This window comes from Echinops telfairi, unplaced genomic scaffold (genome assembly GCF_000313985.2).
Source record: "Echinops telfairi isolate 266 unplaced genomic scaffold, ASM31398v2 ScPeMD7_18;HRSCAF=68, whole genome shotgun sequence".
Taxonomy (NCBI): Eukaryota; Metazoa; Chordata; class Mammalia; order Afrosoricida; family Tenrecidae; genus Echinops; species Echinops telfairi.
In genome coordinates, this window is record NW_022103915.1 from 32,375,763 (window position 1) to 32,388,682 (window position 12,920).

Below are 12,920 nucleotides of genomic sequence, written 5' to 3' on the forward strand. Positions count from 1 at the left end.
AGAGAGAGAGAGAGAGAGAGAGAGAGAGAGAGAGAGAGAGAACTGAGATCCTAAGTCTCTGGAATGTAAGGGAACTTCCAGGGCATCTATTGCTCTACTTCAAAGTTTCAATCCATGAGCTAATTCTCAGCAGATCTGGCTGGGGTCTTCCCACTGGCTGTGACTGCTTTTAGGGAAACGCGCATTCTAGCCCACAAAGCAGCCCATGCTCTTTTAGACTCGAATTATGAGAAAATAAATTGAGTCTCAGTTTCAGACTCAGTTAATTATGAGAAAATTCTTCTTACTAAACCAGAACCTGTTCCTGGAGCTTCCACCACTCTTCTCAGCCCTGGCCTCCGGTTTTAACACAGGCAGTCTGACCACTCTCCCCAGTGTAGCCTTCAAAACTTCTAGTTAGCCTATGTTTCCCCTATTTGGGCTCTACTCCTAAAATGTCACCAATTTGCTAGGCATCTCATGGGTCAAGATTTGACCTCTGTACGTCTGATAAGTGAATCTATTATCTCAGGCCATGATGACATTCCTTTCCTGAGTCCCTCCCTTGAACTCTTAGGACTTCTACATGCAGGCTGGCATGTGTCACTGGGCAATCACTCTGTCAATAAACACTTACTGAGGCCTGCCAGGAACTGTGCTAAGTACTGAAAATGAAAGTAAATTTTATATATACACACACACACACACACATATAGTCTAACATATATATTGTCTAACACACATATATATAGATAGATACATATCTATCTATCTATATATATATATGTTAGACTTGGATATAAAGTGAAAGGGGGAAGAAAGTAAGTAAGATGATCTTGCTCTAAAAACAAAAACAAGATAAATAAAATAACAAGCACTGGAGAACCAAGAGGTACCCACCATGTGTCTGGAACTTGGACAGGGCTTCAACAGAGGAGCTAGCTATCTGAGCCAGGAAACAGCTCTATCAATACCCATGTCTTAAACAGCTTTGTTGCTCATACACCTCAGTCTTTTGCCCTCACTTGCAATTCAAAAATGCATATATTTGGTAACATTGAGGAAGATTGCCCAGCCCCCTCAGCCTCTCTTGGAGGGAAAAAGGGATGGTACCTACACCTGCAGGATGACAATCATAGGTTCAGAGGTCGGCACTGTACCTGGCTATGTACAGTATTGCTCAAGTGGTTGTCCTCAGACATCTGTGCATTCTGGAAGTAAGACATGGGTGCAGGTAACTCTGTCATTGGAGCAAAAGTATAGAAATACTTTTACCACAGAACACAAAGTCTCTTGGCGTTCTGGAAAGGGGATAGAGAGAAAGAGAAAAACAAACATCCGTGCATTATGATTACACTTTAATTCCAAAACACTTTAATATAAATTACATTCACTGAAAACAAACCTTTCTTTCATGTGCTCTCTTCCAAGCCAAGTTTTCTAAGGATCTTGTGGGCTGCGGTCTCTTGCGGGTTTTCTTGGATTAGGTCTGAAACAGGATTTTCACCAGGTCACATCCTAGTAAATCTAGTTACATCAAGCAAATCCTTATAAGACCAATTTGTAAACCAGAATTGCATAAATTTCCCATGAACCTTCGACTGACAAGTTTACTGTAAGCTAAGAGATCTCTCATAATGTACAGGTCTACTTGGGAAAACAATTACTCCCCATCACAAAGAGACTGAAAGACTTCAGATTTAGAACAAAGGAAGCTGAATGTCCTCATCAAGATTTATTTTTCTATGTTGACCAAACAAATCTAATTTTATATTTCCCTAAAATTAGTTATTGAGTGCTTTTGATTTTGTAAAATTCTTGACTCCTTTTGTGCTTATCACAATGTCTCCAAGGTGGGAAAAACTAAAACTCCAAAGTCACTGCCATGAATCAATTTCTGATAGTGACCTGATAGGAAGACCTGACCGGCAGAGGTTCTGAGGCTATACATCTTTCTGAGAGCATAAAACCTGATCCTTCTCCCTCAGCGCAGCTGCTAAGTTCAAACTGCTGACTTTGAGGTTAACAGCCCAATGTGCAGTCCACTGTGCCACCAGGGGTCCTTCCGAAACCAGGGAGAACAGGTAATACCCTCACTGCAGAAAAGCAGGAGTCCAGAGAAATGTGGAGACTTGCTTTTAAGTCACACAAGTAGCCAGGCAGAACAATGCAGGGCAAGAATAGCAGACTCCTGGCTCCCAGCCTCCAAACTCTCATTTGCATCTCACCATACCCTTACTTATGCACATCAATATCTACCCTCATTTCCACTAGCCAATTCTTTATCATTTCAAATTTCCTTTTCATAGCTGAAAAAATTTTGTTTGCATACCTGAAGCAGTATTCTCATAAACAATACCTAAACATTACCATATGTGAGTTAGATTTATTGTGCCAAACTGGCCAATAGGAACATGTTTCAGTTTGATAAAGAGATAAATGGGTCTTCCAGGCCCGCCTCCCTCTCTTTTTCTCTCTGGTGCTTGGAGCGTGCTGCTGCTTTACCTTGTTCTCTGCCTCAACCCGAGAGCTACACTACCTGTGGGCTAAGCCAACCCCTGGGCCATTAGTTGCTCCTTCGAGACCTGCTTCCCCACGCTGCTGGTACTCATACATCACTTGAGCTTGAGGCTGGTGGACCCTGTCACTTAAATTGCTTGTGTTTGATATCCCATCAGGGCCTGCTTCACTAAGCTCCACAGCTACTGGCTGTGGGTGACCCACCCTGCTGTTTGCTGCCTGTGGGTAGACTCTGCTTGCTTTGTCTGAGGGAGGACTCAGTTGTCTGCTTCCTTGACCTAGGATCTGGCAGCCCACGTGAGTTGGAGGACTTCCAGTATGTTAACTGTTCCACAGAAGTGAGTTGAACTGAACCCTCTGTACTCTTGTGTGGACTAATAAGCTGTTATATTCCTTCTTGCTGTATAAACCTATCCATATACCATATATACTTGAGTATAAGCCGACCCAAATATCAGCTGAGGCACCTAATTTTACCACCAAAACTGCATAAAACATGTGCTTACACACGAGTATATATGGTATATAATCATAAGTATCCTGGTTTTGTTTCTCTAGAGAACCCTGCCTAACACTCAATGCAAGAGCTTTGGTGGCATAGTGGATTATGAATTGGGCTGCTAATCACAAGGTCAACAGTTCAAATCCTCAGCAGTTCAAATCACCAGCCATTCTTCAGAAGAGGCTTTCTACTCCCATAAAAAGTTAAATCTTGGAATCCCACAGGGGCAGTTTATTCCCACCTTATACGGTCATTGTGAGTCAGAATTAACTCAATAGCAGTACATTTGGTTTGATAAACATCACTGTATACATAAATATTTATTCAGAAAAGCATTTTACCAATGTTCTCTTACATCTGCTCATTTATCTTTAGGAGCCTCTTCCCTCTAAATATTCCTTTGCTTGATTTTAATGAAAATATATGGCAGCACTTTCCTCTAGTTAAAGTATCAAATTCAAATTAACCCTTCATTATTGATTTTTGGATCCTTCACATCATGACTAATTTTTAACCTGGGAAGACGTTCCCTTCTATTTTACATGTGTACCTTTATCCCGCTCTTCTACAGTCCACAGTCGAAGAACTATAAATTTATACTAACTATACACAGTTAACTTGGCTAAAAAAATACAGAGGATTAGAATACAAATAAGAGACAATTATTACCTTTATTGGAGTGGGTTGTTCACTGCAAGAAAGGGGAGGCAAACTTCCTTGATATCGGTAACGTTCTTTTTCTTGATGTGGCTTAGTTACCAGCCAGTTCAGTTTGTGAAAATTCAATGAGCTATACACCTATGATTTGTGCACATTTCTGTATTACCTTATACTTCAATTAAGAAAGCCAGATAGATTTTTGTGGGAGAAAAACTTCTACATCACTGAAGAGTATTCATACCACCGGTGCTGTCTTTGAAAATGGATAATATTAAGACAATGTAGCTATCTTGCCCAAGAGAAAGGTGGGTTCCAACCACACATACACAAAAAGATTTATTTTCTAAATACTGGAAGTATTCAGAAGGAGCTCTTGTGGCCTTGTTCAGTAAGCTCTGGACTGTTAATTGCAAGGTTAATGGTTCAAACCCACCAGCAGCTCCTCGGGAGAAAGATGAGGCTATCTGTTTTCATAAAGATTTACAGCCCCACCAGGGACTTATGTGGAGAGCAAATGTTTTGAAAATGATGAGGGTAATAAGTGTAAAAATGTGTTTTATACAATTGATGTGTGTATGAGCCCCCAATAAAATGATTAAGAAAGATTTACAGCCTCTGAAACCCTGTATTGGGCTGTTGTGAGTCAGAATCAATTCAATTGCAGTGGGTTTGGGGTTTGGTAAGTATTCAAATGCATTGCTCTGCCCCAAGCTTCAAGATCATAGTTTTAACATTCATGCAGTAATTAGACAAAAACAAAAACCTACTATTGTGGAGTGGATTTCTAATCACAGCAACCCTATAGGACAGATTAGAATTGCCCCATTGGGTTTCCAAGGCTATAAATCTGTATGGAAGCAGACATCTTTCTCTTCCGGAGGAGCTAATAAGTTCAAACCACTAAACTTTTAGTTAAAAGCCAAGTGCCATCATCCACGTGGTAGTTATATAATCTGTTGTCAATTTGAGAGGATTAAGAGTAAAGGCGTGGAGTTTAGCCTGTCAGTCAGGTCCAAGCTTGATGACCTATTTGGGGGCACTAAGGACATAAATAGCTTGCTCAAGGCAGGATGCAGGCTCACACACACACACACACACACCCCGGGAGACATTGTATCTGACAAGGCACATGGAGCTACACTAGTACCCTGAGCTGGAGGAGCCACAGGGAGAACCCTGCCAGCACCAAGATGGTTACAACGCCACTGGGTCCACAACATTTCCCACCCACTGGCCTGTGATTTTCCTGCATTCAGCGTCATTGCATGTGTTTCATGAGTCTGAAGAGGACTTTATAGATTGGTATTGGACATATGGGCTAATACTGGACTTACGAACTTGACCAGGACTCAGCTGGGATGTTTTCTTAATTTAAAATTAATCTTTATATAAATCTCTTTCTTATACACATGAGTGTCTATGAATTTGTTTCTCTAGTCTACCCAGACTAACACAATCTGTCAATCCAAATATGCTACAGAATGTCAAATAGACAATGTTGCAATCGGTTATCTCCACTGGCTCTCTGAAGATCATAGAATTTAAAGTACAGCATTATTACTTTTTTATGGGAAAACCCTTAGGAATGTTTCCTTAATAGTTTCTTATGGTTCCACAGAAACAAAACAAGAATCTGCTGAACAAAACAAGGAAAGGACAAAAAGGATCAATAGCAGGCATGCATACATAAATGAATGGGTATAATGTTTACAGGGAGTGTGTGAAAAGAAAAATGACCATGCATTCACTAAACGGCAGTTTACTGTTCACTTGCAGGCAAAACTCAAGACAGTGAGATTCTATGCACATACGTACACATGATGTTCACTTTATCATTTTGCAAATGAAAATGCGTTAAGATATAGAGAGCTGATTTTTATTAACTAGGCAATCTACTGCTTAGAAGCAAATGATATCTTAAACATCACTAGCTGGTCTAAATATAAATTAAAATCTGTTAAGTGTTAAAGCCATTTTTCCCAACCTAACAGCCCTATGATTTAATTTGTTAATAAAGAATAACTATAATGGGGATGATCACTTCAAGTTGTTTTCTTTTTTAGTTTTATCCTTAAAGGAGCTGTTCAACAACTCCAAGAAATACATGATCGTCACACTGGGGTTTCCCAGAGAGCTCTTGTAAGAATGACCAGTTACACTGATTTTTCTGGCATAGCCCAGTGGATTTTCAAAGTACTCTTCACAACCATGACAGGTAGTCCTCAACTTATGACAGGGATTCATTCTGATAACTCCATAAGTAAAATGCCTAATTATTTTTTAACATTTTCATTACTACTTTTATTTTCAGTATCCTTTTAAATCATATTGAACATTTGCAAGCCAACATCTGAGAATTACAACACCAACAAATTACAATGCTACAACATCGCATGTAGACCATATTACTACAAGATTTAACAACAATAAAATAATAATAAGACAGTCATAAGAGTGGCTCATAATAACTCAAAATATATTATGTCAGGGGCTACCTATCCCATTTGAGTCTCAAAATAAATCCTATGAAAAAATAAACAAGACCAGGCTTTCTATTTGGACAGACTGGTGGAACCCCTTGAGACAAAGACCATGTTCACCACTTAGGTCTGTAAATGAACTCAATCCCATGGCTTACAGTTCAGCTAAACAAGAGACAGGTCTATAAGAGAAACAATAACATTAGGGAAGTACACCTTCGAATAATCAAGCATGTGAGATCAAAAGGGCAGCATTTATCCCAGGACAAAGTTCAGAAGGGTGAGGAAAGGAGTAGAATAAAAACAGGATACCCAGGGAGGAAGTGGGATAGGTAATGAAGGGACACTGCAGGGATTGCGATCACTGAGATGAAACACAAATGTGTACAAATTGTTGGGTGTCAAACTATGATCTGCTCTGAAAACCTTCACCCAAGCCACATTATATATTTTTTTAAAGGCATCCATATTTGCATGTGAAGAACTAAGGAATTTGTCTGTCAAGTAAGCCAAAAATAGCAGCTCCAGAACCCAGGCCTGCTGCCCAAGCCAGTTCACCCACAGGATTCTCAGGCCTCCCATGATGCTTGAAAGATCCCCAGTGCTGCTACAGGAACCCCCTCCTGAAAAAACTGCCCTTTTGTGCAGCTCAGGAGGAAGCAGAGGCAGGCGACAGGGCTAGGTCTCCAGTTAAGGCTTTGGGAATAAACAAATCAACATCGTTGCTATCAAGAAAAGGGCAGGCAAAGCCCGATTTGGTTTGGGTCCAGTAACAGCTGAAGACAACTGAAGATGGCACTGAGATCAATGTGCCCGCTGTTCAGAGAGCCGTGGCCAAGGACACTAGTGAACACTGAGAGCAAGACGGGACCGCTGGGACAGGAGGATCTTCCCCGTAACCTGGCTTGCACAGGGAGTGGGGATGGAACCAGATTTCCATATTTTCCCTTTCTGGTCACCTGCTAGAATTTCTGAAGTCTCTAACATTCATTTCCTTTATCTTAAGATACCTCCTCAGGGAGGGGTGGGCGGGGAGGGAGGGGGGAAAATGAGGAGCTTGGTACCAAGGGCTCAAGTAGGAAACAAATGTTTTGAGAATGATGATGGCAACAGATGTACAAATGTGCCTGACACAATGGATGTATGAATGAATTGTGATAAGAGCTGTACGAGCCCCAATAAAATGATTTAAGAAAAAACACTTGCTCAACCATATAATAAGGGGAACATCCTTCTCTGATGGGCAACTACAATTTCCTTCTACTCTCATCCGTACAAGAGACTGTTCATGTGTACAGAGAGGTGAAAAGAGCCCCAGGAGAACCAATCCGTCTCCCCAAACTTACAGTAAACCAGAAAAGCTTCGCACCACCAGAAAGCACCACAGCAGCCAGGTGTAGACTCTCAAAATATGTTTACTACAAATCCCGCTGAAGGATGCATCACTGGAAAAGTACATTTCTCTTTCTCACTACAGCTCAGGATTGACAATAAAGCCCCACGTCCCTATAGAGCGTAGTTATTCGTCAGGTACCATTTTCTCCCTTCACTCTCAGAGATAGACACACACACAAACAAAATGTGCCCTCATCAAGAGACTTCTTACCATTCTCTTCTCCAGTGCCCAGAGCTTGTGGCTTGCTCTGGCTGGTGGCCACTTGACTTAGTTTCTCTTTCACTTAGAAAACTGCTAACCAAGAGGGAGGATTTCTTGTTTTGTTTGCTGCCCTGTATTTTAAAGCTAAGAAGTTGTCAAGTGCCAAAAAATTTGGAGATGTGTTATTTTTCCACAAAGTTAATCAACCTTGGTGGTACTTTGACAGCTTCTCCCTTGATGAATAGCCCACATTCTGATATGGATGGGCTGCTAACACCTCAATTTAAGTTCAAAAGCTCACATCCAATAGTAAATGCAACCAAACTCTGAACATCCTGAAAAGAGTCCTCTAATTTTTAATAAACCAGGAGCAAATCTTTCCCCAAATTCACAAAAGACTGTGTGAAAGCAGAAGACGCCAAAAAGAGCAAGGATGGTGAGGCATCTATTTGGTGATTCTTCCCCCCTCTCCTTACATCCCACGCCGCCTCTGTGTACCATCTGTGTCAGATTAGATTAGATTATTATTCAGCAGATATTCACTCCCTCCCCCGGCATCCCTAAAGTAGGACTACATTCTTCTCTGATGATGTTGGGTTAGGCCCTGTCACTCACTTTGCCTTCAAGGTGGGTAGTCTATTACCCTTTGCCTTTGGGAACAATTACTTGACTTGCTGTGGTCAACAATCTTAGCAAAGGTGGCACAAGCAGAGACCTTAAGCAGGCTCAAGCCAATGGCCTCCAGAATGGGACATGCACAGCAGAGCTGCCCTTGCTGCCCTGAAGACCTGCGCCTTAAAGCAGAGCCTTGAATGAAACCAGATTCTCAGTTGCTGAAGTGTGGGAATTATATTGTCTTACTGTGGCAACTTGTTTTTAAATAATAATGGCCCTGTGAGCTCCAAAGCCCCGGGCAGCATAGTAGGTTACAATGGGCTGCTAAAAGATTGGTGGTTCAAACCTAACACCACTCCACAGGAGAAACAAGAGGCTTTCTGCTCCTGTAAAGATTTACAGTCTTGGAAACCCAAAAGGGTTGTTCACCTGTCCTACAGGGTCGCTATGAGTCAGAATTGACTTTGTGGCAGTGAACTACTGGAAATTCAGAAGATACCATGAAAATGACAATCTTGGATCTACAAGTCAAGAATCCTTTATCTGAAACCCAAAGGACAAATACATTTCAGAATTTAGTATTGTTATTGTTGGACTTTACAAAGTTAATATGATGCAAATACCACATCTTATATAATGCCCTTTTTGCAGGGTCACAGGTAGAAGTCCAAAGTAAAACTGGTTAGTAAGTCTAGAAAGAAATATAGTTTAAAGTTACATAAAATAATAGACTAAAAATAGGCTCAGATAAGATGTTACTGTCATATGAAAGACTTTTGGTTTTCTGAGGTTTCTGAAGTAAGGGTAAGGAGAATGTAATCCTCTATTATCAACATTTGTGGACTTATAAAGAACTTTCCCAAAAATATTGAACTTCACTAACTCGATTAGGAAAGTATGATTACCAAGAGTCATTGTCTCCAATTCACTTTAAATATTTTAATGAAAAAATTAACTATTTCTAATTTGTTTATAAATCGTTGGCATTCACAACAATGCCTGCATTCTTTCCTTTGCCTTGAGTCACCCGAAACAAGGATGTGTACAAGGCATTGGGAAAAAAATCAAACATTTCTAACTCCTAGTCAACCACCACTTACTTTGTTGTTTCTACCTGGAAGAAAATGCTGGGTAACTAATGAATCAGAGCGAACGTCTGTTTTCTTAAAGATCTCTTACTAAGGCAAGTAAATTTTTAGACTGATTACATGTTGAAATGCAAATATCTTGGATATGCTGAGTTCAATGTATTCAAATTCATGTCATCTACTTCATTTTACCTTTTAAGAAATGCTTATTAGAATATTTTAAATGACAGTTGTGAGTCACATTGTATTCTTATTGGTAACACTATTCTCAATCTTCAGTTCTTTCGGCTATATCAGGTCTAAGACTCAAAATCCCTAATCATCTTTTCCTTCCTGAAAGCTCTGCTCCCTTTCTCAGCTTCTGGGACACTATGCTACCTGGGATCTCCTCTAGACCCTCAATCTCCGCACCTCTCTCCTTACCCTTCTCTTCAACCTCCCATTATAAGTATTCCTGAGGGTCCATCTTTGTCCTTCCTTCCCCTAGATATCTCCCTCCCTCTACAACTCCAGCATCAACTGGCACACCTATTTAAGTGACTCTCATGTTTACAACTGCAGTCCTGTCCACAGGCCTGCAGGAACCTAAAAAGTGGTACTGCTCTTGGTATATATATTTTCACAATTAACAACAAAAAAGTACCGCATATACTCTAGTATAAGTCAACCCGAATGTCAGCCGAAGCACCTAATTTTACCACAAAAACTGCATTAAAAATGTGCTGGAAAACTCAGCTTATACACGAGTATATACGGTAATACTTACAAATGACTTCTTCATCTTCTTCTCTAGACTAGTTCCTTCCTAACATCCTTATTTCTGGTCTCCCTCTTCTCCAAATTTAATACTTCCTAGTCATTTTCCATTTTATTCATTGCTCCTAGACAGCTTATCGTGTCCTATTGACATTTCTCCTTCTTAGCCTGCCACCATCCAACACTGATCTCTCAAACCCGGTGAACTGTAAGAGTCACCTCCATGCAAACACAGCAACGATTGATAGTGCCACACTAAGAACACCTTCTGAATCTGCCTGTTTATCAGACTAAGGAGAGGCAGTCTTAAGGGTTTTCGAAAGGGTCTTTCAGAATACTTCCAAGAGAAGTCAAGTCTCCCAAACAGCAGTGGAAGAGCAGGAACAGTGAGAACCTGGACCTGGAAGGAAGACGCCCACAGCTTGTGAGGATGATTCTCTGAGGCTAACTCCAACCCTCCAGTTCTCCCAGGGAAGGGGAAGGTGAGAAGCCATGCAGCAGTTGAGAACGAGTAAAGGACTCCTGGTGGTGTAGTGGGTGCTGCCTTGGGCTGCTAACCACAAGAGAAGTGCCTGGGCTCCACCAGCCTTCCATGAGAGACAGATGATGCTATCTCCTCCATGACAGTCCTAGAATGTAGCTATGAGTCAGAAATGACTAGATGGCAGTTGGCAGGGGGGGGTGGGGTGTCATTTATTTCTTTTGTGGTTACTAACTTAAAATCAAACTATATTTCATAACCATCTGGGGAGTGTAAATCCAGAACTGTAGGAAGCATCTACACCAGGGCCAGGAGAAGAATGGGAGCCTGGGTAAATGATGAGGCGGTCTGTGCAGAGTAAACAGGGTTCCTTTGTCACTTTGAAGGGCTTATTAATGAAGGGGCAGGCTGTGGCTGAACCCTGCAGATGGCAATTGAACCAGGCCTTTTGCAGGTGGCTGAAGTTAACCAAAAGCACAGGTTCCCATCAGTTTCTTTTTCTTCATACCAGTTAGTTAATGTTCAGAATGGGGCGCTAGCCTCTTAGTTATGATCCAGAGCCACAGAGCGTTCCTGTTTGTGATACATCTTCTGATTATAATATCCTCTCCCGTCCCTGCAACTCCAAGAGGTGGGGAAACCTTGCCCTATGTAAGATAACTCAAAACCCAAGATTCCCTTAAACTGATTTGATGTCTACTTGCCTCAACATTTCAGAGAACCTTATGACCTTACAATGTGCTTCATTATAATTAGCTGATACTAGTTTTATCTCGCAGACTGAACCTCGAAGACTTTCTTGATCTTGGTCCAATACCTTCAAAATGGTCTTTAATTGACCTTCCTGCAAGAGGTGCGGGCAATTTAAGTCATCTGAGAAGTACTGAAGACACAGGCAAAGCACAGGACAGACAACTGTTTCAGGACAGTTCTGACCCAGGCAAGAGCATCAGACCCTGATTTCCGTGGGGAACGTGAGCAATAAGGAAGTCAGCCCGAGAGCCACCAGCTTCCCCGAAACCAGGACGCACTCAGGGCTCGCAGCGCGGACTTTCACCAGTTGCTCAACCAGACCCAGAGCCTTCCTCTTTTTCTCCTCCTCCTCCTCCTCCACCACTCCAACCAAGACGGTCAATCTCCGCCCAAAGCACCTGCGCCCTGAAGTGTCTTCGGGAACTAGGATTTCCGGACCCAGGCTCTGAGAGGAGTCACCCTACAGCGAGCCTGCCCCACGCGCCCGCGCCCGCCCCTCATCGTTTCCCACCCGGGGAATCCTCGGTCCAGCGCGGCCGCGCCCCGCCCCTCATCTTGGAGGGCTCGGTTCCGCGGCCGGGCGGCCAGAAGCCAGGGCCTGCCCGAGGCTGCTCGTTTCGGAAGCGCCTGCCGGTTTCCCCCGAGTCCCCCTCGCGCACTTACACGTTCCCCGCCGCCACCGCCGGACGCTCGCAGCTGAGGTTCTCACAAGCCGCCGCGGTTTGATTGCCGAAGTGAAATCGCGGCCCACTGAACTGCCGGTCCCAAGCCCCGCCCGGAAAGCATCGCCGTGTCACTTCCGGCCCGGGCGTCGTTGACGGCAGGCATCCTGTAGAAGGGGCGGGGCCGGAGGCGAGGCCCGGTTGCTCTTGCTGGAACCAGGGAGCGGCGTGGAACCCTGCATCCCCAGCAAGTCGCCCACGCCAGGAGGACCGCTTCCAGAGTACCGCCGTCGGTCTAAGGTGGTCCGGGGTCTCAGATCAATCTGGAGCTCAGGGCGGAAGTTCCCCTGTGCACTGGGCCGCTCTGCCCACAAATGATAGCATCTTAAATGTACGGCGTTTTTCATTTCTCTCTAGGGCAGTGGTTCTCAACCTTCCTAATGCCGCAAATCTTTAATACAGTTCATGTTGTGGTGACCCCCAACCATAACATTATTTTCGTTGCTACTTCCTAACTGTAATCTTGCTATTGGTACGAATCGTAAATACCTGATATGGTGAACACAGTAATTACAAAAACAATATGTAATTATATATTGTGAAATATTTCTAGTTACAAATGAAATTTTGTCCTGAAGCATGGTGTAGCATGGGAAAGTCTTCACGCTTGGTACTCGTTTGTGAGCGTATCTAGAGACGGCAGGCAGAGGAGCGGTGTCTCGGTTCCTTAAACCATCGGAGTGTTTTCCGATGGTGTTAGGCGACCCTTGTGAAAGGGTCCTTCAGCCCCCGAAGAAGTCGCGACCCACAGGTTGAGGACCGCTGCT

General features: G+C 42.8%; 1 protein-coding gene across 2 annotated transcripts in view; it reads right to left on the reverse strand.

The window, feature by feature from the left end:
* PSEN1 (presenilin 1) overlaps positions 1-12,192 on the reverse strand; it is a 58,545-nt gene extending 46,353 nt beyond the window's left edge. The window contains exons 1-3 of one of the 2 annotated variants that reach the window (XM_004698693.2): positions 12,095-12,192; positions 1,385-1,468; positions 1,140-1,280 (exon numbers count right to left, since the gene is read on the reverse strand). In XM_004698693.2, coding sequence (XP_004698750.1) covers positions 1,140-1,226 — 87 coding nt within the window. In that variant the 5' untranslated portion in view covers positions 1,227-1,280; positions 1,385-1,468; positions 12,095-12,192. Of the gene's footprint in view, positions 1-1,139; positions 1,281-1,384; positions 1,469-3,670; positions 3,690-12,094 lie in introns of those variants that run through there. The other variant, XM_045287941.1, reaches the window with a different exon arrangement.
* Positions 12,193-12,920: the final 728 nt, after the last annotated feature.